The sequence below is a fragment of the Anser anser genome (assembly GCF_964211835.1).
Source record: "Anser anser genome assembly, chromosome: 15".
Taxonomy (NCBI): Eukaryota; Metazoa; Chordata; class Aves; order Anseriformes; family Anatidae; genus Anser; species Anser anser.
In genome coordinates, this window is record NC_139736.1 from 2907183 (window position 1) to 2934340 (window position 27158).

Sequence of the window (27158 nt, forward strand, 5' to 3'; positions counted from 1 at the left end):
TGTAGTCCCCTCCGCAGCGCAAAGCAATCGGAGTTGTAGTCCACCCCCGCGGTGCTTTCCGGCAGGACGTAACGCTGCGGCAAAGCGCGCCGCTTTTTGCGACGGGAGGAGAGCGGGAACGCGGGCTGCGGCTGAGGGGGCCCGGCCGCGGGTGAGGCCCGAGGGGGGCCGGGGGCCCTTCCCCGGCACCGGGAGCGGCCGGAGCGGGGCCGGGGGAGGCCGTGACGGGGCTGGGGGCCGGGGTGCTGGGCCTGGGGACGGGGAGGCGCCGGGGGAGCCCCCAGCGGCCTGCCGGGGGGTGGGAGAGGGCTGGGGAGGGGCTCTGTGTCAGGGGCTCTGTGTCAGGGGCTCTGTGTCAGGGGCAGGGGGATGGGATGGGGGGGTTTAAACCACAGCAGGGGAGATCTCGGGTAGGTACGGGACAGAAATCCTGCGCTCTGAGGGCGGCGGGGCACTGGCACAGGAGCCGTGGGTTTCCCGTCCCTAGAAGTGCCCGAGGCCAGGCTGGACGGGGCTGGGGGCAGCCTGGGCTGGGTGAGGGGGCCCTGCCCACGGCAGGGGCTTGGGACTGGGCGATCTGTGAGGTCCCTTCCACCCCGAGCCGTTCTGTGGTACCCAGGCGGTGCTCGTGTTCCTAACGCAGGCCGTCTCCCCAGCAGGGACTGGCCCCCCCAGCGAGGACGCATGCCGTGGTGCCATGGGACCCGTCGCCGCTGCCCGCGATGAGCCTCCCCGCACGGCTTTTTGTTAGCCGGGGGGTCAGGATGCTGCCCCAGCCCTGGCGCTTCTTCTCGCGGGCGGCGGAGGATGCGGCCCTGCAGAGGATCCGGAAGGTCCTGTGCGTGGCTGAGAAGAACGATGCCGCCCGGGGAATCGCAGATCTGCTCTCCAACAGCAGGATGCGGCGGGTAGGAACACGCTGCGTCTCCTTGCCTCTTCCTCGTGTGCCCACAGGTCCGGCGGAGCCGGCTACAGGCAGTCAGCTCAGCAGAGCCCCCGCTCAGTGGCTGTGCAGCTCCTGGTCTCTTTTGTGTGTCTTATGCAAAGCTTGACATTGGGTCTGTGGCCCTTTCTGTCCACACGAGGGTACGAGAACTCTTTCTTTTGTGGACAAGCACCACTTGCCCAGATGGATCTGGGAGTCTTGGACCCATTTTCCTTCAGATCCTGAAGCCCTGCTGGGATTCAGTTCCACAGCTGTGCTCTCCATCCAGGCAGCTTTCTCCAGGCATTGAGCTCAGCAGTGGGGGTTCCCTGTGTTGTTCCCAGCTTTGCAGTGTACGTAGAAGCCTTCAGGAGCTGAAACCATCTGTTCCTGGTCAGAAAGCGCCGCTTCTGCAGCGTCAGCAAGTATCAGGGGCGTACTGAAGTTCACATAATGAAGCAAAGATGGTCTGTGGTTTGGAGAAGGGGAGTTCAAAGATCCCCTCTGTCAGCTGCTGCTTTGTTTTGTGACCTTTAACAGCTTGCATAATTACTTGGAATTTCCAAGCCAAGGAACTAGAAGCTGCTTCTAGACCGAACTGAGGTCTGATTGCAAGATGTTCTTGAGAACCAGAGCCCCGACAGTCTCAGTCAAGGAAGACGTTGCCATGCTTCTGTAGGAAAAGATTAAAACACCCGATCTAGAAACTTCCGCAAATGTCGGTTAGGTGGAAGGGACCCAGAGCTGGCACTGATGATCTTTTGGAGCAGGATGGTTGTTTGTCGGGAGCGGGGACAATAACTGGTCAACCCACATCTGCTCCGTACCAGTGATAAGCCTGGCACCGCCTCCGGGTGTGTTTTAAAATACTGGTACAGTGGGAACGCCATTCCCACGGCTCTAAATGAAAGGGGCAACTTCCATCCAACCTCCCTTGCCTCGGTGTTTTAGCTGCAGTACCCGATTGTCACCTGCCCCGTATTCCTGTGCCCTGCCGTAAAAGAGAAGATAAAGCGAGATGGAACGGGTTTGTTTGGCTTCTGTTAGGAGCCAGAAACTTAGCGACTTTCCTTTTCCTTCCAGAGAGAGGGGCTTTCCAAGTTCAACAAGATCTACGAATACGACTACCAGATGTTTGGCCAGGTAGAGCTCTCTTTCATTCCGCTGCTGGATTAGAGAAGTGCAAAATGCTAATTATAGAAAAAAAAAAGTCTGAAGTTATGAAACGCTCATCCAGTTTTGGCAAAAACAAGAAGTCAGATTTTCTTTTCTTGGCTTTCTTTCAACTTTCCATCCTTCTGTTTTTCCCACCTGTCAAAAGTGGGATTTAGAATTGGGAGCTTCCTACAAAAAAAAAAAAGAAGACAAGGAGGTAGCTTTAGATGCCTGTGGGGGAAGGAGCCTGTTAGAAGAAGCAGGAGGGAGGTATCGGGCTGTGAGAACCGTGTCAGGTCGCAGGGCTCTGGGGAGCTTCCAGCAAACGATGGGCACTAATTACCTTGCCCCGTCTCTTGCAGACCGTCACCATGGTGATGACATCCGTCTCGGGACACTTGCTGGCTCACGATTTCAAGCTGCCCTTTCGCAAATGGTTTGTACTTAACTTATCCAGGGAAGTGAGGTGTTCTATCCAACTTCCCTCCCTTTTGTTCTCTGTGCGTGAAATAAGAGAAGCTGCACGTTTAGGGCTGCCTTCCAGATTTCCGCTCGTCTCTGACTGCATTTTGGTTCTGCTGCTTTTGAGTAAACTTGGCATTTCACACAGATTCCTAAGTTAAGGCCCATAGTATAATACATTAATTCCAGTACCTGAACAGCATTTCCTCACGTGAGAGCACCAGTTAATGTCTCACAATATGTTTTAGTTTCTTACGTGCTGTTTATCCTCTGTTTGCCAGGCATAGCTGCAACCCTCTAGCTCTTTTTGATGCTGAAATAGAGAAATATTGTCCCGAAAATTACGTGGATATTAAGGTATGTTCTTGTTAACAGTTTCCTTGAAACTCAAAGATCAGATACTGTCTCAGACAGAGGGAGGATTGTACCTTTGTCCTTAACTGAAAAGTTTCTGGAGTTTGGCAAATTCCTCCTGGATTTTCTAGGACTGCTGTGTTGTTCTTCTGTACCGTGGAAGTCTCCTGCTAGTGTAAAATCAGAGCAGAAAACGAACGGCTACTTTGTAAAGAGTAGAAATGCTCTTTCCAACAAGGTGGCATTGGTAATTGCAACTCAATTTTACAAAAAATGTCGTTTTCAGAAAACAGACCATGGTACAATCCAATCCAAGCTGTGTTTTGTTTTTTTGTTTTAACAAAGAATTAGATATAAATAAATGAGTCGTTTCTTTTGAAAGCCGCCTAATCTCATGAGAGAGACCATTACAAAATGTTATTGCACCAATCCATCTCTATGGATACATGTTGCATTCCGTGTTCACTTAGTGAGTCATTCTGAAATGAAATGACAAAGCCAGCGGCCTGGCGCCTCTCATTCTGTCTTGTTTTCTGGTCTCAGAGAACCCTCGAACGAGAAGTCCAGCAGTGCCAAGCTCTGGTGATCTGGACTGACTGTGACCGAGAAGGAGAGAACATCGGCTTTGAGATCATTCATGTTTGCAAAGCTGGTGTGTAGAGCATCTGTTGCACCACTCTGCTTTCCATTAAAATGCTGATTTAACAGGTATCACTGCTCGGATCTAGTACCAGAGATGTCATTCTTACTCAATGATCAGCCTTGCTGTGTGCAGGTCAAATCCACTGGCTGTAATTCTGATAGATATTTGGCTTTGCTACACGAGAAATACGTTTCTCCCTTGGAAAGACACGGAATAGGTTGACAGCATGCTCTTTTTAAGACAGCTGTTTATTAGCTTATCCTTTCCATTGGTGTTTGTGTCACTTTGATTTATTTTTTTGTCTTATAGTAAAGCCAAACCTCCAGGTTTTCCGAGCCCGCTTTTCAGAGATTACGCTTCATGCTGTCAGAACCGCCTGTGAGAATCTCACCCAACCGGATCAAAAAACTAGTGATGCTGTTGATGTCAGGCAGGAGCTGGACCTCAGGATAGGTACGTAAACGTGCTTTGGGGATGAGAGCTGACTGCTAGGCCTGAGCTGCTGCTTACACCTCTGTAAAAGCACATGAGCAAGGGCAGGGTAGGTAGGCAGGGGACGGTCAGCTCTGGCTCTGTCATCAATGTAAAGTTTATTTTCTCTACGCTCTTGAACTCTTAGGTTGCTGTAAAAATTAGATAGCTGGCTATCAGCCTCTACCTTGCTTCTCATTGAGCCACATGGAATTCACAATGTTAAAACACGGCAAGGGGTACTTAAAAATCATCTGTTACTGTACCTCCGGCACAAGACAAAAATGCCCTCTGTAGTTCTGATTGTTAGATCAGAAACAACTAAAAGACATCTCCTGTTTCACTGTAAACAACAAATACGATTTGAAGCAAACGCTACGTTAATAGCTCATGTAGCACCAAAAGGCTTCTGCAACTTTTAATATTAAAATTGGGGTAAAATTAATACTCAGACTATTAAAAGAGCCCTCTGCAGCGTTGCAATTACCCTCCAATGTTATATTCAGTTCTAGTGTCCGTTTTGTTTTCTCAGGCGCTGCTTTCACCAGATTCCAGACGCTGAGGCTCCGGAAGATCTTCCCTGATATTTTAGCAGACCAGCTGATCAGCTATGGTAGTTGCCAGTTCCCAACCCTGGGGTTTGTAGTGGAACGCTTTAAAGCCATCCAGGCCTTTGTTCCTGAAGCCTTCTATAAAATCAAAGGTATGCTGGAGGAAAATGAGAACTGAACCCTGTCTTAAAGGGTTTAATGTCTTTGAGAAGGAAAAGTGTCAGGCAACCAACAAACGATTGCTGCAGAGGTGATTCCCTCTTCCTTTGCCATGATCATTACGCAGAACTATGAAGGTTTACCAGTAGCGTTGCCCTTTTGCCCCTGTCTTTTAGCTACGTTACTACTCTATCACTCTGATCTGGTTTTCAAAACAGTGACACATGAACACGAAGACGGCAATGTGGTCTTCAACTGGAAGAGGAACCGGCTCTTTAATCACACAGCGTGCCTGGTCCTTTACCACATGTGTATGGAGGTAGGAAAGCTTGCAAACAGTCGTGTGATCTAGCACCAGCTAAACGTTTCCCACATCCTTCTTGCTCAAGATGTTTAAAGAACAGCCTGTGTGAACTCTTCAAGGAGATTTTGCTTATTCTGCATTTAGGACCCTGTAGCGACTGTTGTTGAAGTTGGGAGCAAGCCAAAGAGCAAATGGAGGCCCCTGCCCCTGGACACCGTGGTATGTTTGAACTGTGCTGAAAAGGCTGATGTGAAAGAAGCTTTGAGCAGATGTTTTACTCACCACTCAGAATTATGCACAAATACGTGTTTTTTTTTTTCCTGGCTCCTCCCAACACAGGAACTTGAGAAATTGGCTTCCCGCAAACTGAAAATAAATGCAAAGGAAACCATGAGAATAGCAGAAAAACTCTATACTCAAGGGTAAGAAAGCAAGATTTGTCTTGGTAAACTTAATTATTTTAAAAATAGATGACCTTTAGACCAAAATGGGAAGCATCCTGGAGCACCTCTTAACGTGTTCTTCTGTCTTTCTTAAGGCTTATCAGCTATCCCCGAACAGAGACCAACATTTTCCCCAAGGAGCTGAACCTCTCCGCCTTAGTGCAACAGCAAACACAGGACCCAAACTGGGGGGCGTTTGCGCAGAGGATTTTGGATCAGGGTGGGCCAACCCCTCGGAGCGGAACCAAAACAGATCAGGCTCACCCACCCATTCACCCCACCAAATACACTGCTAACCTGCAGGTGAGTTTCATAAAGGTATAACTGGCTGGTTGGTACTGCTTGGAGAATAAAGATGGAGCTCTTAACAGTACGGTCATTAGTGCAGTATCCTCACCTGAGATCTCATTAATATTTCTTGACACCTTGCTAACACTGGAGGAGAGCCTGACCCTCATTTTCTCTTTGATATTAGGGCAACGAGCAGAGACTGTATGAATTCATCGTGCGCCATTTTCTGGCTTGCTGCTCTCAAGACGCCAAGGGACAGGAAACAACTGTGGAGATTGACATCGCTAATGAGCGATTCGTTGCTCAAGGACTAATGATCCTGGCCCGAAATTATCTGGAAGTCTATCCTTATGAGAAGTGGAGTGACAAGGTAACGCCCTTGAAAATCATAGGTGGGAGAGGCTAGAGTACCTGCAGTTTAAAACTGGACGTGGGTTGTACTGATGTGAGAACTTCCCAGCCAGCTTCAGGCCCCTGTACAGAACATCCTGGGACAATTCCAGCCCCAGTGGCTGTTTCACTTAGAGCCATCTCTGCTGAAGACCCGTGCCACGTTACTGTGCCAGTCTTGGCTAGATTCTCCCCCTTCTGACACTGCAGAGACCGTACAGGGCTGCTTCCACCTTGGGAAGATTACTCACCCAGAGGAGCTGCAATTGCCGTTCCGTGGTCTCTCTGGCAGCTCGTTACTGGCAAATCCTGAGCACCCCGAGCCTTGATCTCCTCCAGAACAGGGTGCTGTTGTGTTACTGCACTGGCCTGCAGTTAGCACGACATTTTGTCTCTTCAGTGAATGGTCCAGCAAGGCAGTTTCAAAGAGATTCTCCTTCCCTTCAGGTTATCCCACTGTATCAGAAAGGGTCTCGCTTTCAGCCCACTACAGTGGAGATGGTGGATGGGGAAACCAGCCCTCCATTGCTCCTCTCAGAAGCGGATCTCATTGCACTCATGGAGAAACATGGCATTGGTCAGTATCGGCAGCGTGGCCTTTCGCTCGTGGCAGAGCTTTGTTCATAAGCTTCTCAGCTTACCTGGTACCAGTTCTGTCCCAGCCTCAGAGCAGGGAATTCTCTACGTGTCACTTCAGATAAGAAGTTACTTAAATATATATAGAACACAGGGGTAGTAGAGACCTGTGGGCAAATTCCAGGGATCCTAAGGAGTCTGCAGAGCGTCTCCAATACCGAGGGGGATGTGCAGGTTAGGGTCAAGGGCATGTTTGCACCTTGGTGGCCTCAGTGCCAACAGAATGTGAGGCCAGTGCTGCTTCTGGCTATACGTTCTGTCCCCCTCTCCCTTCAGCATCTTGCGCTCTGCAGCAGGCACAGGGGAAGTCTCTTCTCGGCACCTGATCTGACTAACAACCTGTCTGCTTTCAGGGACTGATGCCACTCACGCAGAGCACATTGAGACAATCAAGACACGGATGTACGTGGGCCTCACAGCAGATCAGAGATTCCTCCCGGGCCACCTGGGCATGGGGCTGGTTGAAGGTACGGGCAGCGCTTGTCAGGAGGAGGGCAGGTTCCTTATTTATTTATTTCTTTCACTTACCCTGCAATGTGCTCCTCAGGCTATGATTCCATGGGCTACGAGATGTCCAAGCCCGACCTTCGAGCTGAGCTGGAGGCTGATCTGAAACTGATCTGTGAGGGGAAGAAAGACAAATCTGTAGTGCTGCAGCAGCAGGTCCAAAAGTACAAACAAGTCTTCGTTGAGGCCGTGGCCAGAGCCAACAAGTGAGTTTTATCTTCACCCTCTTCCGCTTGCTTTGCCGTTCTGAGAGGTGCTGGCTTGTCATCTGCGGCTCAGCCTGGAGTGGGGTCCTGTCACATTGTCTTCTCGGAGCTCTGCCCAGTGCACGCAGGCATCTGCGTGGGATGGGGCAGCTCAGTGTGGCGCGCTGTCATGGGCTGCTGCCAGCTGCTCACCGTGGTTTAAACTCTTCACGTTAAACACAGAGCTGGCTGGAGGAGATGTCAGAGTGCACTGACCTCTTCCGTGGCACACCCACATCTAGAGGCACGGCGCTGAATCATCATGCTCAGGGAGAAGCTCAGAGGGGCCTTGCAGAGGGCAGCAGGCCGTAATTCACTGCCTGACTGCTTTTTGCAGAGGAGACAGGACGCTCTGCTTGTTTCCCTACAGGCTGGACCAGGCCCTGGCTCAGTATTTTGGAGAAGCCACAGAAATTGCTGAGCAAGAGGAAGTCTACCCAGCAATGCCAGTTCCCATTCGGAAATGCCCACAGTGCAACAACGACATGGTCCTGAAGACCAAGAGGAACGGCGGGTTGGTGACCTTCTCTATCATTTCAGACACACAAGGCTGCTTTCTGAGTGTTCATTTACCTTCCCTCTGCAGCATGCGGGAACTCCACCAGCTACGTAAGCCGCGTGGACTCAGCTGAACCTCTTCCTCAAGTTAAAACCAAACGTTGTTTGGACAGCTTCTGAGAGCTGAGAAGAGAGAAGAACATATCACTGCCTGTCTTGACATTACCTCTTCTTCATTTGCTGCCTTTGTCCCACGGCAGGTTCTATCTCAGCTGCACGGGCTATCCAGCTTGTAAAACTGCAGTCTGGTTTCCCGATTTTGTGCTGGACGTGGCCAAGGACGAGAGCATCTGTGCTGAGTGTAGACCCCATCCTGTTCACAGGTAGGTCGCACCAGGTATCCCTTCATGAGATGTAACCCCTCAGACGTTACGGGTTTGTCACCAGGGCCAGAGACTTCCGCGGGCTAGGCTGGGCAACCATTTTCTGTTCCAATCTTGGAAAGCGGGAGCAGCACTCCTGTGGGTTGGGGATGGAAAGAAGGTGGAGGGAAAGAAGTAGACAGCATCAGTACAGCAGAACTAAAAAAAAAAAAAAAACCACAAGTCCAAATCGAGGTCTGTTGATGAGAAGCTGTATGAACTGATGGGTTTGTATTCTTCCTTTCCTTTTAGACTGAAGTTTAAGTTCAAGAGAGGCAGCGTTCCACCCATGATGCCCCTGGAGTTTGTTGGCTGCATCGGCGGCTGCGATGAGATGCTGAGAGAGCTCTTGGACCTGAAGTACTTACACAGGTCGTCGCAGCCTGCGCGGTCAGCCAGCCAGCAAGCTAACCACTTGCAGGCCAACAACTCCTTCAGCAGGGCAAGCAGCGACAGCAGGCAGGCAAGGGGGACCACGAACCCGGCGGCGGGACATCTCCTCTCCTTGAGTACACCGAGAGCACACAGGCCTGCTCCCGCAGCTGCTCCAGACAACGGGAACAACGCAGTGGTGTGCAACTGCGGGAACGAAGCCACGCTGTTAACTGTGCGCAAAGAGGGTCCCAATCAAGGCAGGCAGTTTTACAAATGCAACGCCAATACCTGCAATTTTTTCCTCTGGGCTAACGAGCAGTCAGAGGACAGGAGCACCGCAGCCCCGTGGGGCTCTGCACCGCCCCAGCCCTTTGGGGGAAGGGGCCGAGCAGGCTTTCAGAGACCAGGAGGAGGAGGGAGAGGCCCAGAGCTCTTTGGAAGCAACAACTCCGGCTCAGGAGGTGGCACCGTCTGCAACTGCGAGCAGCCAGCTGTCACGCGCACCGTCCAAAAGGACGGCCCTAACAAGGGGCGGCAGTTCCACACGTGCTCAAAACCCAGAGAGCAGCAGTGCGGCTTCTTCCAGTGGGCTGATGAAAACGCAGCACCAGGTAAGGCCGGGCCTGGGGTGAGAGACAAGGCTTGGAGGCTGTTCTTAAAGCTAAACCGAGCAGACGTTGCTCGTACATCCATAATGCTGTCACTGCACAGCTTTTGTAGGAACTCTTACATTTGGCAGGCTTCAGGTTTGTCTTGGGACGTCTGTCAGCAGCGTTGCAGCGCTTTAAATGTTGCTTGTAACAACCGAGTCAGGCTTACCTTTGTGCGAATGCCAGCAGGATGCGTCCTCGTAACACAGATCCACTGAGCTCTCAGCAGCAACAGGATGCTTTGCTTCTACATGCAGTAAGCTTGCGCGTCTGCCTGTCCGTGTGTCCCTGGATGAAGCCCAGCAGGCTTCCCAACAGTCTGTCTGGGACAGAATTTGTCCGTCCCAGAGCTTAGCGTTTGGTTTTGGGACAGCTGTTCTTGACTTGATACAGAGTTGAAGCAGTGGCACCGCGTTTGGCGATCTTAAGCCCCGTTCTGTCACGTCAGGGAAGCTGTGGTGGCTTCCTCTGCCCTAGGTTAGGGGCGCAGTGAAAGGCCAAGCCTGGCCGAAGCTTTGACGCTGAGCGTGGCTGCAGGGGAGAGGTGCTGAAAGCAAATACCCACTAAAAAACAAAAATCACAAAGGGAAAAAAAAGGATGTGAAAGACAGAAAAAGCATTGACACAAAGGGGACTGTAAGCAAAGTACAGAGGTGGAGGCGCGGTGTGAGAGCGCCCCTCAACGCTGGCCTCCTCCTTAGACATTTGGCTCTGGAGGGGCAGAACCAAATTTTCAGAGCTACTTCAAAACCAAGTCTTATTCTGGCATGTTTTGTTGTTTCTGCTTTGGCTGTAGCCCAGAGAACGCAACCAGAAAGCTCAGTTTCCCCTGTTCTGTTCACACATTTCTCTAATGCTGCAGGACAAAGGGATAACATGCAAATGCTCAGACAAATCTGAAGCAAGCGCAGTTTCAGGACTAATTTGAGTGGCTGGGCTAGTAAAAGCCTTGATCTCCTGCCATTTTGAACCTATCGCCTGTTTTTCACCTCTGTATATTTTCAGAGGTGTTTAAATCCAAGTCGTTCCTTTGTAGGGGCTTTTGGAGATGCTTCGTGGAACCACTTTGGGAGCAGCGGGCACTCGAGGGAGCTGGGAAGTAAAACGAAGAGACCAAGCAACCTCTCCTCAGGAGGCACGGCCAAGAAACCACGGACCTGTAGCATTTGCCACCAGCCTGGCCACACGAAGAAAACTTGTCCTCACAGCCACTGAGCCTGGCTGGCATCCCCTGAGGGGCTGGGAGCTGCTACGGAAAGGAGCCTGCGAGTGCTTTCTGGAGGGGCTGGTGGCAGCCTGCTCCTGCCGGGGATACCCTCACCGCTCAGTGGGCCCGGGCAGCAAGGGTTCAGCCAGCTCCGAGAAGCGGCTCCACCGCTTGTGTTACCCTTTGGTTTTCGGCTGCTCTTCCGCTGAGCCGACTGGAAGACGCAAAAGCGTTTGGAAACTGCGAGTCTGCAGAGAAAACCGCAGTGGGTCTCGTCCACCGGCAGCCCCTGCCGCGGCAGTGGTCACATCTACCCGGCGTTCCTGCACGAGGAGCTGGGTCGGAGCCACTGGGACGAGCCCCAGGGCTGCTCAACTCTCCTCAGTTCCCAGTTTTCCACAGTGTGGAATTTTATTTTCAGTTGCCCTTCAGGGTGGGAGCTCCCTGAGCACCCTTCCCCTCGTTTTGTCACAGCCCCGTACGCCTCCTACCTTGGCTGTCCGTCTGTGAAGGATTGCCAGGTGCAGAGATGATGGAGCCGGTGCCCGCCCTGAAGGGGAAGCTCAGCTGCAGTGCTCAGGGAGAGCCTTTGCTTGAGGCTGCTCCTGAATTGGAAGCTGCATCCTTCCTCAAACCTCGAGGCGTGGCAGTGCGATGCTGCTAGCTAATGGAAGTTAATTTTTGTTACGGTAATAACTTTGTATTAAAAGATTATTTAATTTTTAAAGTTTGATACGGTGGCAACTTACTGTTCCTTCCAGCTTACACTAGTTACGCTGTTCCTGTAAAAGCATCCACCCAAGTCTTGTTCTTTCCATTCACTCAGTGGAACAATGCAGCAGCTTTCTTGGCAGAAACTCCCTGCAGCTTTTTTTTTTTTTAATCAGGGAGCTGCAGCGGGGTAGGGCAAGCAGTTTTACCTCCCTAGCTGCATCTGTTGTAGCGCTGCTGTCCGGGGAAAGAGAGACAACGGGCTGAAGCTGGAGGGAGCTCCTTTTTTCCTGCGCTTAGTTTAGTCTGAGCTCCCTGAGAAAGCCCGCCTGCCTCCTCCCTCTGTTTGGGCTTTCTTTACTTCAAAGCGAGTCCTTCCACACGCCTCCCTTGCTCTCTTCTGCCAGAGGGCAGCGCTCGGCTGTTCCCCCGGGGCCTCTGAGGCTGCTCCTGAGCACAGGGCAGTTCCCCTGGGTCAGTGCTAAGGGGACACAGTGCACTTTTAGAGGGTAGCTCGGAGCAGGGGTGGTCACAGCAGCACAGCTTCGCCTTCGAGTCAGCACAAGAAAAAAAAAAAAAAGAGCTTCTAACCCTGCCACAGCTCCTTGCTGTCGGCCTACAGCTACGGAGGAAGGTCAGGAGAATTCACGTTGCGTTTTCCCGTACCCCTCGCTCCCCCTCTTAGCAGCTGTAGCCTAAAAATACAGGCCCAGTGGCGAAAATAACAGGATTACGAGGCTCTGTGATGCAGTCACTGAGCTGGCAGCAGCCTCCGAACGGCAGCAGAGCAGGAAGCGTCTGCAGAGCAGGCAGGCAGCGGGTTCAGCGTTGCTGATGGCGCTGGCTGTTACCAGCTTTACTGGTTTAAGCCCCAGTTGGTGCTCAGGCAGCGGAGCTGTGAGAGCCGCTGGGTGAACGGCCGCGAGCTCAGCGCCGGCCAGCTCGCACCGCAGCCCAGCGCCCCGCGGGAGCACCGGCTGCTCCAGGACAGCCGCAGCCCTTATCACGGGAGAGGAGACAAAACAGAGCCGAGGCGAGGACCAGTGTACACAGCGCAGGTTTATTCTCACCGCTAACGCTTGGGAAGTGGTTCGGAGGAACAGATTAATCTTCAGACCGAGAGGAAAGGCAGATTGTTATTTTTTTCCCCCCCTTCCATAAACGAGATAACTAAAGAAAACTAAACCACAACAGGCGCTCACGTTGAAGGCCATAGGATTTTTCCATCTCCAGCAGTGTGCAAAACCAGCATAGCTCTTCCCGTTAAACACAAGAGTGCATTCCTTCACACCTGGACTGCAGCCGGAGCCGAAGCCCACTAGCAGCCCCTCCAAGGGCGAAAAAAAAAAAGGAACAAAACACTCAAACAAAACAGATCATAATAAAAAGCAGCACGAACCACTGCGGTTCTTGCAAGCACTCCGAGGCTCCAAGCATCGTTCCTGTCCCTTCCTGCCCCCCGCCACGAGGCTCCAGGAGAACAGGACCTCAAGACAGCAGCAATACATGCACGGAAAGGTCGCTCGACAGGCTGGAGGGGACGCCGAGGCTTGTTAGAGCAGCCTGTACCCGCACGGACGCTGGCAGTGCCACGCTGCAGCCCCCACCCAGGAGCCTGTGCCCCTGGGAGGCTGCAGCTCCTCCGCCACCACCCTTCCAACCCCACAACGGCTCCAGGAAAGGGGCCCAGAGCCCCTCCTTCAGGCAGAACGGCCAGGTAGGGCTGAGCTTGCCCATCTGGCAGCCGAAAGGGTTTCCAAAGACTAACCCTGCAGTCACATTCGCTACAGCAACGCCTCGCAGCGCCCGGAGAGCTGCATGGGCATCGCTTGGGCTTTATTTTGGGTTGGCAACATCCCGGCCTGCAGAGCTGGCGAGGGATGAGGCTCCCACCCCAGCCCAGCAGCATGGCACTGTGAGAACAAGTTGGGTGCTGGCAGAAGGACCCACACAGCACCCAGGACACCCCAAACCGTGAGGTTTGCAGCAGCAGCATGGGACCGTGCCCCTCCAGCTCCCTCGCAAGGGAAAGGGGCTGCCCCAGGAGGCAGGGGAAGCTCGGCCCCGCTCAGGTCTCAGTTTCAGAGCACTAGGGGAGCCTGGCAGGCTGGGACAGACAGCAGTTCGCCGGGAACCAGAGGCCAAACTTGCTCCGTGCTGGCTCCCAGCAGCGGGGACTCGCCTTCAGGTACTCCAGGCACGGGCTGGGTTTGACCTGGGTAGGCAGAGCCTCCCAGCAAGAGGCTCCTTCCACCGCCGCCCACCTCTTCTCAGGCACATTTTATTCAGAAGAAGAAATGCTTTTGTTCGTAAAGTGCAAGAACTTGGCCTCTTACCGACTAGTCAACTAGAAGCATCACAACCCACGGCAGGGAGCAGCAGGCAGACGGGGCACGCCCGACGTCGGGGGGCTCCCCACGCGCCGCTCATTCCTCCACCAGCAGGAGCTCCGGCTCGGCTACGGCCCTGTAGAGCAGGAAGCCCATCTCTTCGACCTCCTCCTCCAGCAGCTCGCCGAAGAGGTTGACTTTGCAGTTGAAATAGGAAGGCAGGGCGCCTCGCTCCAGGTAGCCGACCAGCTCCTCCAGCACCTGCTGGAACCGGGCAGCGAGGCTGCCCTCTGCCCAGTCCGAACCGGCGGCGCTGAGGTGCAGGACGACGTGCGCCAAGGGGCTGCCGCTCAGTTTGCGCAGGGCGGGGTGGCTCCCGCAGACGCCGTTCAGGAGCCGGAGGCAGCGCTGCCTGGCCCCGGCGTCGCCAGCATCCAGCTCCCTCACCTTCGAGACCTCCGCCCTGCCGAAGCTCTCCAGCCAGAGGTTTTCCACCAGTCCCTCGGGGGGAGCGGCCAGCAGAACCTTGCCATCCATCTCCACCACGGGGAAGAGGGCAACGCTCAGCTCCACCTGCTCGTGTTTCACCTCCAGCCTCAGCTCCCGCGAGGCCACGACCGGGCGGATGAGGCTCCCCAGGAGGCTGCCGATGGCAGGCCAGTTGACGGAGGCCACCAGCATCTTGTGCAGGGTCTCATTGAGCGCGTTGGAGGAGAGGTACCGACCCACGAGGAACTTGTCCCAGGGGCTGCACCCGCGGGGGAAATACTCCAGATCCCTCCTCTTGATCATCCAGTACCGGGGGTTTCTCACCACGGTGTCCTCCCCTGGGATGAGGCTCCAGTGCGTGGCGTCGAGGACCACGGGCAGCATGAAGTGGACGTGGTCAGCAGCGAGAGCCCCGAGGCCGTCGAGCAGGGGACCGCTGAGGAAGAGGCTGCCGAAGGGCAGCTCCGGGCACTTGTTCCTCAGGAAGTTCTGCAGCTCGGCGCAGATGCGGCGGGCCAGCTGCCGGCCGAACGCCGCTTGCGCCTCCTGCACGGCCAGGTGGCTGCTGGAGCGCAAGAGGAGCTTCTCCTGCAGCGTGAGGCAGCGCGGGGGGCTGGATTCGACCTGAGGAGGCTCCGGAGGCGCTGGGCAGACCCTGGGCTCTGCAAAAAGGGGATGGGACCAAGGAAGAAGTCACGGCTCTGGGCAGATCAGCTGCACCAGCGTCTCCTGCCACAGCCACGGTGAAGGCATGAGCTCAACGTTCAGCCCTCAACCTTCAGAGGCGAGGCTGACCTTGCCGAGAGGGGCACCACGCAGCGCTCTGACATTAACAGCGCCTTTCAGGCGACGCGGGGCTCACACTAACCCCAAAACCCAGCAGCGCCCAGAGGTGCTAGAGGTGGGCAACACAGGCTAAGCAGCAGCGGCCAGACCAGGGACGAAGTGCGAGGGCCCCCCGCGAGTCTCAGCCCCACCGCTTGCCCCTGCCACGCTCGGGCAGACCCAGCGCCGACCCGGTGCCTGCCGGATTGCTTCGGTGCTGCCAACGATCCTGCTTGGGGCGCGGTGCCTCAGGACCTGCCCCGCGCCAAGCCGGGCCGCCTTCCCACTCAGAAAAACACCGCCTTCGGAGCCAGCCGGCTAAGTCAGCCTTCGTCCACAACAATTCACGAGCACACCTTCCTCCCTGGACAGAGCTGACCCAAAAACCAAGCATTGTTCAACGGGAAACAAAGCCAAGGCGGCCTCCTCCGCGACAGGCTGGCTGAGCCGCCCAGGCTGCGAAGAGCGCAGGCACTGCCAAAAAAGGGGCCGCGGCTCGGGAGCCTCCCACGGAGGAAGGCACAATCGGGTCAGCTTTCCGACCACAGAGCTAAAAATAACACGGTGCTCCCAGGCAGCCGGGAGCACAGGCGCAGCCTGCCCCAGCACATCAAGGTGATCTTCACCCGTGCAGCCCGGCGCCCCGACCGCGCGCTCGCCGCGAGCATCACCTGGTGCTGGCGGTGGAGCCGGAGAGAGCAGGGGCTCGCTGAGGTCCTCCCTTCTCTGCCTCTTGGGAGGTTTCTGCGTCGCTTTGATCAAGGCCAAGTCCTGCCAGCTCTCCTCCAGGGTCTTCTGCTCGGCTTTGGGATCGCCTTCATCGCGAGGGCTCGTGGCTCGGTCTATCAGCTGGAGGGAGAGACAGAAGGAGGGGATGCGTGCGAGGTCCAAAAAATCCCACACCTTGCCCAGGGGGAACGCAGCGGGGTCTCTCCCATCCCTGCTGCAGGCGAGGAGCCGCAGTCCCCCAAAGGCTTGTTGTTGTGGCCGTGGCACCCACGTGAGCTGGGGCTGCTCACACAGACCCAGGGAGGGAAAGCCCCACGACCACCAGCCCCCTCTGCAGAAGGCTGCCACCACCGGATGAGCAAGGGGACGTTCCGCAAGGAAAACCAGCACGGCAAGCTGTCCTCTCAGCACCATTTCTTAGCAGTTACATCCCAAACTACAGGACAACTGCCCCTCTAATACACACGTGGGTAAGCACAGCTGCGTGCAGGGCTCCTGCTTGCCCAAACAATTAAGTTATGAAGCCAGACAGACGCACATTAGCTACCTACAGATTTTTAAAGGGAAAACATTCAGGTATCCAAACGGGAACCAGGCCTCAGACACCTTTCTGGAAGGGACACAGCCCCCCGAACCCCCCAAACGAGGTCGCAAAGAGGACACACTGTTTGAGGGAGCAGCCCCGCAGCCCGTCTCCGCGTGCTGCGGCCAGGGAGCCGGGCAGCCCCGGTAGCCCCAACCCCAAGGCCGCCGCCAGCCTCACCCGTTTGACGGCCAGCGTGGCGATGGCGAGCACGGCCGCGCCGCTGACGCCCAGCACCAGCCTGGCGTTGGCCAGCAGCACGTCGAGGACGCTGCCCAGCCCGCTGTCGTCCTGCCGCTTGCCCCGCTTGTGCGTGAACTCCATGGTCGCCCTGAGGAGGGGAAGGAGGACAACGGAGCGCCGTCAGCCGGCACCGGGGGGCAGCCTCCGGGGGTGGGGTGGGGGTGGGGGGGAGGCCACCAGCCGAGCCTCAGGGGAGGCCGACCGGGCCACCGAGGCGCTGGGCCCGACCAAGGGTCACCCCGGGTGCGGCTCCCGCGTCCTCGCCCGGCCGCTGCGCAACCAGGGGAGGGGACAGCGGGGCTGGGGACGGGACGGGGACGTTGGAGGGGGGGGGGGGGGGGCTGCACCGGGACCCCCGGGAAGGGCTGGGCCGGGGAGACCCCCGCTCATAGGGCTGCCAAGGGGGGGGGAGGGCGGCTGGGCGGGGGACACCCCGGGGGCACCTCCCCCCAACCGGGCCGAGCCGTGCCGGTGCCCTGTCCCCCCCCCCCCCCGCCCCGCACTCACCGCGCAGCCCCCAGTAACCCCCCGGTAACCCCCCGTAACCCCGCAGAGCGGCGCGCGGCGGCGCGCCGGCGCGCCCGCAGTACCCGGCGCGCCTCGGCGCAGCCAATAGCAGCGAGGCTCCGCCGAGACCCCGCCCCTTTCCGTACGTCACCGCCCGGAGGCGGCACCCCAGGGGAGCGGAGGGGCGAGCGGCCGCCCCCGGGTCCTAGCGCCCGCCCGCCCGCCCAGCGCCGCCATGGCGGCCACCGGGGTGCTGCCCTTCGTGCGCGGCGTCGACCTCAGCGGGAACGACTTCAAGGTGCGGGGGCGGCGGGGGGGAGGGAGCCACGGCCCCGGCCCCGCTCGGTGCCCCCCGGGGCCGACCCGCAGCGCCCCGCCCGGCCCGGCCCGCCAGGCCCCGCAGCCGCCGGGAGGGGCCCCGGGGTGCCCGCCCGGGGGTGCCGGGAGGGGTCCCCCCGGTGCCGGCCCCGAGGGGTCGGTGCTGGGGGGGGTGGGGGGGGGGGTCGGGTGTGGGTGTGGGGGGCACGGAAGGGCCCGGCGGGGACGGGCTGCAGAGGGTGTGGCCCGGAGGGGCGGCGGGAGCAGGGCCTGGAGGGCTGGGAGATACCGGGTCCGAGTGCCGATCCCATGGGGCTGGGCGATCCCATAGGGGTGGGCGATCCCAGTCCCGGGGACCGATCCCATAGGGCTGGGAGGTCCTGGGTCCCGATCCCATGGGGCTGGGTGACCCCATAGGGTTGGGCGATCCCGGTTCCGGGGACCGATCCCATAGGGCTGGGTGACCCCATAGGAAAGGGTGATCCCAGTCCCGGGTCCTGATCCCATAGGGCTGGGTGACCCCATAGGGATGGGCGATCCCAGTTCCAGGGACTGATCCCATAGGGCTGGGAGATCCCAGGTCCCGATCCCATAGGGGTGGGTGATCCTGGTCCCCAGGTCCCAATCCCATAGGATTGGGTGATCCCATAGGGTTGGGTGATCCCGGCCCCAGGTCCCGATCCCATAGGGCTGGGTGATACCGGCCCCTAGGTCCCATAGGGCTGGGCAATCACAGCCCCCACGTCGCCATCCCATAGGGCTGGGTGATCTCAGCCCACCAGGTCCCGATCCCTATTGGGCTGGGTGATCACATCCCCTGGGTCCTGATCCCATAGGGCTGGGTGATCTCAGCCCCCGGGTCCTCATCTCATAGGACTGGATGATCTCAGCCCCCAAGGTCCAAATCCCAAAGGGCTGGGTGATCACAGGCCCCAGATCCCGATCCCATAGGGCTGGGTGATCCTGGCTCCCAAATCCCATAGGGCTGGGCAATCCTGGCCCACCAGATCCCGATCCCATAGGACTGGGTGATTGCAGCCCCCAGGTCCCAATCCCATAGGACTGGGCGATCCCATAGGGCTGGGCAATCACATCCCCCAGATCCCAATCCCGTAGGGCTGGGCAATCCTGGCCCATCAGATTCCGATCCCACAGGGCTGGTTGATCCCAGCCCCCAGGTCCCATAGCGGGGACCTTCCCCCCACCGCCCCGCAGCCAAAGCGGGGTCCCCACCCCGACCCCGCTCTCACCCTCCTGCTCCCCGCAGGGCGGCTACTTCCCGGAGCACGTGAAGGCGATGAGCAGCCTGCGCTGGCTGAAGCTGAACCGCACGGGGCTCTGCTACCTGCCCGAGGAGCTCGCCGCCCTCCAGAAGCTGGTGAGGGGCCGGGGGCCGGGGCTCACCGCCCCTGCGGTGCCAGGGATCTGCCCCCTGCCAGCCTCATGCCGGGGTGCGCCGGCGTCTAATAATAGGGCTGAGCCGCGGCGTGTGCCTGAAATCGGATGCGGGAGTTGTTGGGAGCGGGGCTGAGGCAGAGCCGTACGGGGTTTCGCCTCGGTTTCGTAGCAAACCAGACCAGAAACCACGCTCAGCTCCTCTGCCCTTTAACAGAAGGGAACGGGGAAGCCTTATAGGAAGGATGAAGGTTTTTGGCCCTTATATCCTCTAGCAAAGGAGGAGGGAAAAAAAAAAAAAAAAAAAAAAGCAGCAGTAGGCAGCAGCTGCCGGGCTTTGTTTTTTGGGCGGCTCGAGTTTTCGGCGTGAGCAGGCCCTTGGTGGGGCTCGTGGCTGAGCTTTGCCTTGGCGGTGCCCCGCAGCACGTCACGGCCACCGCTGGGTCGGCGCCAGCCGAGGACGGTGCCTTAAACACGGCCCCGAGCCCTCGGCGCCGCGCTGGGAGTGCCCGGGTTTGCGATGCTCGGGGGGAAGCAAAGGCTCCCCGGGGTCCTCCTCCTGCCTTGTCGCTGCCCGTTTGTCTGCCCCTTTCTATATCTGCCCTGCGAAAAGTGTGTCCAGGAATCGGGGTCTGTTTTTGGGGGGGCTGCAGGTGAGCGCCCCAAGCCCGCCGGGGCGCGTTCGCCCTCCCCGCAGCAGGGCCGGGCTCTCTCCGTCAGAGGGGTGCGGGGAGCCCCGCGAGGGTCGGGGCTGAGCTGAGCCCCTGCTCCCCCCGGCTCCCTGCAGGAGCATCTGTCCGTGAGCCACAACAACCTCACCACGCTCCACGGCGAGCTCTCCGGCCTGCCCTGCCTGCGGGTAAGTGTCCCCGGCGTCCCCAGGCACCTCCCAGCCAGCCCCCGGCGCTGGGGGCGCACAGAACCCAGCCCCGGCCCTGCTGGGGACGTCGGGTGGCTGCAGCGACGCCTCTCTCCCCTTCCAAGGCCATCGTGGCTCGTGCCAACAGCCTGAAGAACTCGGGCGTCCCCGATGACATCTTCCAGCTGGATGACCTCTCGGTGCTGGTAGGTGCAGAGCCCCCGCGCTGCCCTTCCCCGGGGCTGACCCCTGCAGACAGCAGCTCCCGGTCCTGCTCCCACCCCTCAACAGCCCCTCGTGCCCTTTGGGGACCACAACGGGGCTGAAGAGCAGCCGTAGCGTGGTCCCCAGGACGCTCCGTGTCCTGGGGCTGGGTGGTGGCAGTGGGACAGGGGGGGGACCCACCCCAGCACAGAGCGTGACGCCGGCTTTGCTCCCCCAGGACCTGAGCTACAACCAGCTGACGGAGTGCCCCCGCGAGCTGGAGAACGCCAAGAACATGCTGGTCCTCAACCTCGGCCACAACAGGTGGGGCTGGGCCGGGCTCCCCAAAAAGCCGCCTCCCCACGGCCGCCTCCATCCCTCACCCCCCCTCGCTCCGCGTCTCCCTCCGCGGGTCGGATCCGGGGCCGGTGCCAGGTCCCGGGCCACCCCGAACGTCCCCGTGTCCCCGCAGCATCGAGGCCATCCCCAACCAGCTCTTCATCAACCTAACGGACCTGCTCTACCTCGACCTGAGCAACAACAAGCTGGAGAGCCTCCCGCCGCAGATGCGCCGCCTGGTGCACCTCCAGACCCTCATCCTCAACGACAACCCGCTCCTGCACGCGCAGCTCCGGTACGGCCCCGTTTTTTTTTTGGGCTGGATCCCAAAATTCGAGGGCCGTGCTGGGCCCTGCCCTGATGCCATCCCTACCCCGTGTCCCCCCGTGTCCCGCAGGCAGCTCCCGGCGCTGACGGCCCTGCAGACCCTGCACCTGAGGAACACGCAGCGCACGCAGAGCAACCTGCCCACCAGCCTCGAGGGCCTGGCCAACCTGGCAGGTGGGGTTGGGTGCCCTCCTCGGGGCTCTGCTGACCCCCGCGGGGGTCCTGCCGGGGGTCTCAGCCCCTTTTTGTCTCCTCCCCTAGACGTGGACCTGTCCTGCAACGACCTGAGCCGCGTCCCCGAGTGCCTCTACACCCTGGGCAGCCTGCGGCGCCTCAACCTGAGCAGCAACCAGATCACGGAGCTGTCCCTCTGCATCGACCAGTGGGCCCAGCTGGAGACCCTCAACCTGTCCCGCAACCAGCTCACCTCCCTGCCCGTGCGTGCTGTCCCTGTCCCCGTCCCTTCTTCGTGTCCCCGTCCCTTCTTCGTGTCCCCGTCCCTCACCCCGCTGCCTCCTCCTCCCCCAGTCTGCCATCTGCAAGCTGACCAAGCTGAAGAAGCTCTACCTGAATTCCAACAAGCTCGACTTCGACGGGATCCCCTCGGGCATCGGCAAGCTCGCCAGCCTGGAGGAGTTCATGGCAGCCAACAACAACCTGGAGCTCATCCCCGAGAGCCTCTGCAGGTGGGGACGGCCCCCGGCCATCCCCAGGGGGGGACACAGCGCCTGCGTTGGGGGCTGCGCGGTGACGGAGGGTCCTGAGGGACGTGCCCCGGGCTCAGCATCCCCGTGTCCCGCAGGTGCACGAAGCTGAGGAAGCTGGTGCTGAACAAGAACCGCCTGGTGACGCTGCCGGAGGCCATCCACTTCCTGACGGACGTGGAGGTGAGACCCCACAGCCCTGCATGTCCCGGGGGGCGGGATGGGGTGACGGGAGGGCACGGCCTTTTGGGGCCAGCAGCGCATGGCTCAGCCCGGGCACCTGGCGGATTTGGGACTCCTTTTACCCGCCGCCACCTCCCTGTGCTTCAGAGCACCGAGCTCTTCTTCCACCTTCTCGGCAGGTCCTGGACGTGCGCGAGAACCCCAACCTGGTGATGCCCCCGAAGCCGGCGGACCGGGCAGCGGAGTGGTACAACATCGACTTCTCCCTGCAGAACCAGCTGCGCCTGGCTGGCGCCTCCCCAGCCACCGTCGCGGCTGCCGCCGCAGGCAAGCGGGGCAGGGAGGGAGGAAAACCCCTGGGGAAGCAGCCTCACCACACAACCTGCCCCACGCCGGGCGTTGGGGGGGGGTCCCGGCTGCCTCTCACCCCGTTCCCTGTCCCCAGGGAGCGGCACCAAGGACCCCCTGGCCCGCAAGATGCGGCTGCGGCGGCGCAAGGACTCCGCCCAGGACGACCAAGCCAAGCAGGTGCTGAAGGGGATGTCGGACGTGGCGCAGGAGAAGAACAAGAAGATAGAGGTAGGGTGCGGGACGAGAGGGGTTCCAGTCCCTCCCCGGGGTGCCTGGCAGCGTGGTGACCCGTCCCCGTCCCCGCAGGAGAGCGGGGAGGCGAAGGCGCCGGACCTGAAGACGCGCCGCTGGGACCAGGGCCTGGAGAAGCCCCAGCTCGACTACTCGGAGTTCTTCAGCGAGGACGTGGGGCAGCTGCCCGGCCTCTGCGTCTGGCAGATCGAGAACTTCGTGCCCACGCTGGTGGACGAGGCTTTCCACGGCAAGTTCTACGAGGCCGACTGCTACATCGTGCTCAAGGTACCCGGGGAGGACCGAGGAGGGGCCCCCGCGTCCCCAGCCTGTGCCCGCGGCCAACCCGTCTCACCCCAAACCCCGTCCCTCCGCAGACCTTCCTGGATGAGAACGGCTCCCTCAACTGGGAGATCTACTACTGGATCGGGCAGGAGGCCACGCTGGACAAGAAGGCCTGCTCCGCCATCCACGCCGTCAACCTGCGCAACTACCTGGGGGCCGAGTGCCGCAGCATCCGGGAGGAGATGGGCGACGAGAGCGACGAGTTCCTGCAGGTGGGGCCAGCCCCGGGCTCCGCAGCCTCCAGCCCTCCGCCTCCCACACCCTCACCGCCTCCTTTCTCGCAGGTCTTCGACAACGACATCTCCTACATCGAGGGCGGCACGGCCAGCGGCTTCTTCACAGTGGAGGACACGCAGTATGTCACCAGGTAGCGCTGGGGACGGGCGGGTGGGGGGCGCGGGGGGCTGGCAGCGGCCCCGTCTCACCGTGGCCGCCTCTCCTCGAGGCTGTACCGCGTCTACGGGAAGAAGAACGTCAAGCTGGAGCCGGTGGCGCTGAAAGGGACGTCGCTGGACCCCCGGTGAGCAGGGAAAGGGCGAGGAGACGCGGGGTCCCCGTGGAGGGGCAGGGAGGAAGGGAGCAGGGTCCGGCCGAGGCCTCGTGGCTGCAGTTTTGGGGTGGAAATTGGCAGTGCCTGCGCCTTTCTCCAAGGATGTGGGTCCAAACCCCACTTGGCAGCCCCGACAGCCACAGTCCCCGGCCCCACGAGGACCCCCAGGGTGGGGAAGGCGTTGGGACACCCCACTGCCTCCTGACCTGGTTTTGTGCGCCCTCCAGCTTTGTGTTCCTCCTGGACCACGGCCTCGACCTCTTTGTGTGGCGGGGGAGCCGGGCCACGCTCAGCAGCACCACCAAGGCCAGGTAGGGCTGGTTGGGGTCCCGGGGGTGCAGGGGGGGAGCCCACCACCTCACCCCGTCCTGCCGCCTCACCCGGCCCTGCCGCAGGCTCTTCGCCGAGAAGATCAACAAGAACGAGCGCAAGGGCAAGGCGGAGATCACGCTGCTCACCCAGGGCCAGGAGAGCCCCGAATTCTGGGAGGTGCTGGGGGGGCAGCCCGAGGAGATCCGGCCCTGCGTCCCCGACGACTTCCAGCCCCACAAGCCCAAGCTGTACAAGGTGAGGTGCCACCGTCCATGGGGCCGGTGGTTGTGCCATGGCCCCCCCTTACCTGTGCCCCTTCCCCCTTGCAGGTGGGCCTGGGGCTGGGCTACCTGGAGCTGCCCCAGATCAACTACAAGCTGTCGGTGGAGCACAAGAAGAGGCTGAAGGCCGACCTGCTGCCGGAGATGCGCCTGGTAGGACTAGGACAGGGTGGGGAGGCTCTCCCAGTCTGACCAGTGAGACTGGTTTCGCACCCCCCCCGCTCTGCCTCCAGCCGTGCTCTGGGGCATGGCCCCGTAGCGGCAGAGGCAGGTTAAGGCAGCGGGACCCCGGTGCCGGGTGCTCTGCTCTGCCCTGTTGGCTTTTGGGAGCGGGTGGGGAGTTTTTGAGCCAGAAATTAAAAAAAAACAAAATGGGGATGCTGACCTCTTCCCCACGGGGCCCGCAGCTGCAGAGCCTGCTGGACACCAAGAACGTGTACATCCTGGACTGCTGGTCCGACGTCTTCATCTGGATCGGGAGGAAGTCGTCGCGGCTGGTGCGGGCGGCGGCGCTGAAGCTGAGCCAGGAGCTGTGCGGCATGCTGCACCGGCCCAAGCACGCCATGGTCACCCGCAACCTGGAGGGCACCGAGTGCCAGGTGGGGGGCACGGAGCCTTGGAGGGGGAGGATGCCAGGGAAGGGGCTGCTCCCCTTCCCTCACCCTACGCCCCCTGGTTTAGGTGTTCAAGTCCAAGTTCAAGAACTGGGACGACGTCCTGCGCGTGGACTACACCCGCAACGCCGAGACGGTGCTGCAGGACGGCGGCCTCGCCGGCAAGGTCCGCAAGGACGCCGAGAAGAAGGACCAGATGAAGGCCGACCTCACGGCGCTCTTCCTGCCCCGCCAGCCCCCCATGCCCCTGAGCGAGGTAGGGCCGGGGGCTGCCCCCTGTCCCCCCCCCCCCCCCCAAAACGTCCCCCAGCAGCAGCAGCAGGGCCGGGGGGGGCTGACCGAGCTCTTGGGGGCCGCAGGCGGAGCAGCTGATGGAGGAGTGGAACGAGGACCTGGACGGCATGGAGGGCTTCGTGCTGGAGGGCAAGAAATTCGCGCGCCTGCCCGAGGAGGAGTTCGGCCACTTCCACACCCACGACTGCTACGTCTTCCTCTGCAGGTGACGCCCGGCTTGTCCCCTCCCAGGGGCTGCCGGAGCCCCCAAATCCCCCCCATGTCCCTGCCCAGACCCACCCCCCTGCCACCCCCTGTCCTTGCCCTCAGGTACTGGGTGCCGGTGGAGTACGAGGAGGAGGAGGAGGAGAAGAAGAAGAAGAGCGACGGCAAAGGGGATGAGGAGGGCGAGGAGGAGGACGAGGAGAAGCAGCCCGAGGAAGACTTCCAGTGCATCGTCTACTTCTGGCAGGGCCGCGAGGCCTCCAACATGGGCTGGCTCACCTTCACCTTCAGCCTGCAGAAGAAGTTCGAGAGCCTCTTCCCCGGCAAGCTGGAGGTGGGCCCTGTCCTGGGGCAGGGGGGGCACACACAGGGGTCTCCTGCTTGGCCTCGCTGCTCCCCGCTTCCCTCTGTCCCCCCGGGCAAAGTGGAGACGGGGGGGCAGTGCAGTGGTGCCAGCAGCCCGCCCATCCCCACGGCCTCCCCCTGCAGCCAGGCATTGGGGTGTTTTTTTGGGGGGGGTAACCCCACAGCCTTGCTGCCCCCCCCTCCCCGTGCAGGTGGTGCGCATGACGCAGCAGCAGGAGAACCCCAAGTTCCTCTCGCACTTCAAGCGGAGGTTCGTCATCCACCGGGGCAAGAGGAAGGAGAAGGCCAGCCCGCCGCAGCCCAGCCTCTACCACATCCGCACCAACGGCGGGGCCCTCTGCACCAGGTCAGCCTCCCCGCGGGGTGCTGCAGGCCGGGTGGCACCCGTGGGTGCTGCCTGGGGACGTGAGGGCAGGCACAGCCCCCCCCCCTCATGGGCTCCTTGTCCAGGTGCATCCAGATCAACACGGACGCCGGGCTGCTCAACTCCGAGTTCTGCTTCATCCTCAAGGTACAGCTCGAGGCCCAGTCCTCCCCCCGTGGCGGGGGGGGTGCTCGGTCCCTTGTCCCCCCTCCGGGCAGCCCTGAGCCTGCCCCGCTCCCCCCCCCAGGTCCCCTTTGAGAGCACGGACAACCAGGGCATCGTCTACACCTGGGTGGGCCGCGCAGCCGACCCCGACGAGGCCAAGCTGGCCGAGGACATCATGAACCAAATGTTCGACGACTCCTACAGCAAGCAGGTGAGGGGCTTGGGGGGGGTTTGGGGGGGGCTCAGCACCAACTTACCTGGGGGCAGCGAGGGCTGGTGGAGCTCAGCACTGCCCCTGCCCCTCTGCCTGCAGGTGATCAACGAGGGAGAGGAGCCCGAAAACTTCTTCTGGGTGGGCATCGGGAGCCAGAAGCCCTACGATGAAGATGCTGAATACATGAAGCACTCCCGGCTCTTCAGGTGGGTCCTGGTCCCGAGGCGGGGGGGAGCTGCTCAGGTTGCTGCCTGTCCCCATCCTCACTGTGATAACCTTCTCTGTGGGGTTTTTGGGGCCAAGCCCCTTCCCCAGCCGTGTCCGTCCCTGGGCCTCCTCTGGCCGAAATTCCTTCTCCATCGGCGCTAACAGCCTCGGGCTCCCCCGGGGCTCTCCCGCAGGTGCTCCAACGAGAAGGGCTATTTCGCCGTGTCCGAGAAGTGCTCCGACTTCTGCCAGGACGACCTGGCCGACGACGACATCATGCTGCTGGACAACGGGCAGGAGGTGAGCCGGGGTCCCCCTTCCCCCCACGGGGACACCCCGCAACCGGGGGGACACCCCGCAACCGGGGGGGGGGCCGGATCCTGAGCCCGGCTGCGCGCCCTTCCGCAGGTCTACATGTGGGTGGGCACCCAGACCAGCCAGGTGGAGATCAAGCTGAGCCTCAAAGCCTGCCAGGTAGGGCCCGGGTGCCGTTTGGAGGCAGGATTCGGGCACACCTCCGTCGCCCCTCGGGGAGGGGGTCCATCCCCATCCCCATCCGGGTCTGATCCTGCCCCACGGGGGCCAGGGACCGCCCCCCCCGGGGACCGCAGGGACAGCGGGTGCTGTGCTCTGCCCCAGGTCTACATCCAGCACATGCGCGCCAAGGACCCCGCGCGGCCCCGCAAGCTGCGGCTGGTGCGGAAAGGCAACGAGCCCTGGCCCTTCACCCGCTGCTTCCACGCCTGGAGCGGCTTCCGCAAGCCGCCCGCCTAAGGGCTGGGGGCACCCCGGGCTGCCCCCCCCCCCCCAAAGCCTGACCGCTGGGTCTGCTTCAGCCCCGAGCCGGGGCCAGGGGGGAGCACGGGGCTGTCCCTGTCCCCCCTGGGTCCCCGTCCCCCCCCGTGCCTGGGGCTGCGGCTGCCCCAAGGCGGCGCCGAGCTCCCCGCACGTGGGGGACCCCGTTTTAGCTTTGCTGAAGAGCACTGGGGGGTGGGGGGGAGACAGCAAGGGGCTCCCCCCCACCTTTTTGTTGTCCTGCGGAGATGGGGTGCCACCCCCCCCGGCATCAAGGGGGGGGGGCAGCCCCTCGGTATCTTATCAATAAAGGCTGCACTTGTCACCGCGAGCTGTGCCAGGCTCTCACTGCGCCCCTCTCCTTCCTCCTCTGACCCCCCCCACCCACCCCAAACCCCCCCCCCCGACCCCATCCCCAGGCAGCCGAAGCC

General features: G+C 60.2%; 3 protein-coding genes across 9 annotated transcripts; 2 read left to right on the forward strand and 1 right to left on the reverse strand.

Moving 5' to 3' along the window:
* The first annotated feature begins 51 nt into the window (after positions 1-51).
* Positions 52-11415, forward strand: TOP3A (DNA topoisomerase III alpha). 4 transcript variants are annotated; one of them, XM_083799408.1, is made up of 20 exons: positions 52-151; positions 660-908; positions 2009-2068; positions 2443-2516; positions 2824-2899; positions 3440-3548; positions 3849-3992; positions 4543-4713; positions 4939-5039; positions 5169-5243; positions 5364-5446; positions 5563-5770; positions 5943-6128; positions 6596-6725; positions 7138-7251; positions 7332-7497; positions 7907-8050; positions 8295-8417; positions 8709-9442; positions 10518-11415. In XM_083799408.1, exons 2-20 carry the CDS (start codon positions 723-725, stop codon positions 10694-10696), a joined length of 3063 nt encoding a protein of 1020 aa, XP_083655534.1. In that variant the 5' UTR covers positions 52-151; positions 660-722; the 3' UTR covers positions 10697-11415. The 4 variants fall into 4 exon arrangements, with proteins under 4 accessions (XP_083655534.1, XP_083655533.1, XP_083655536.1 ...); XM_083799407.1 differs by having other exon boundaries at positions 53-151; positions 657-908; XM_083799410.1 differs by lacking the exons at positions 52-151; positions 660-908 and adding an exon at positions 921-1600.
* A 1023-nt stretch (positions 11416-12438) lies between these two features.
* On the reverse strand, positions 12439-17338 carry MIEF2 (mitochondrial elongation factor 2). 4 transcript variants are annotated; one of them, XR_014572567.1, is made up of 5 exons: positions 17124-17218; positions 16536-16686; positions 15715-15892; positions 13052-14880; positions 12439-12826 (listed from the first exon to the last, which is right to left on the reverse strand). XR_014572567.1 is itself a non-coding variant. In XM_083799428.1 (4 exons), the coding sequence occupies exons 2-4, from the start codon at positions 16677-16679 to the stop codon at positions 13826-13828; spliced, it is 1377 nt and encodes a 458-aa protein (XP_083655554.1). In that variant the 5' UTR covers positions 16680-16686; positions 17106-17338; the 3' UTR covers positions 12439-13825. The 4 variants fall into 4 exon arrangements, 2 of the variants coding, with proteins under 2 accessions (XP_083655554.1, XP_083655553.1); XR_014572568.1 differs by having other exon boundaries at positions 17106-17218; XM_083799428.1 differs by having other exon boundaries at positions 12439-14880; positions 17106-17338.
* Positions 17253-27058, forward strand: FLII (FLII actin remodeling protein). The gene is made up of 30 exons (XM_083799406.1): positions 17253-17403; positions 18691-18801; positions 19606-19677; positions 19803-19883; positions 20120-20205; positions 20354-20515; positions 20618-20721; positions 20809-20984; positions 21076-21233; positions 21350-21434; positions 21614-21761; positions 21880-22013; positions 22092-22304; positions 22394-22573; positions 22646-22728; positions 22807-22881; positions 23139-23222; positions 23307-23478; positions 23553-23657; positions 23912-24103; positions 24186-24374; positions 24478-24617; positions 24722-24950; positions 25174-25328; positions 25433-25493; positions 25594-25722; positions 25825-25931; positions 26127-26232; positions 26341-26406; positions 26572-27058. The coding sequence occupies exons 1-30, from the start codon at positions 17341-17343 to the stop codon at positions 26704-26706; spliced, it is 3801 nt and encodes a 1266-aa protein (XP_083655532.1). The 5' UTR covers positions 17253-17340; the 3' UTR covers positions 26707-27058.
* The last annotated feature ends 100 nt before the right edge of the window (positions 27059-27158 follow it).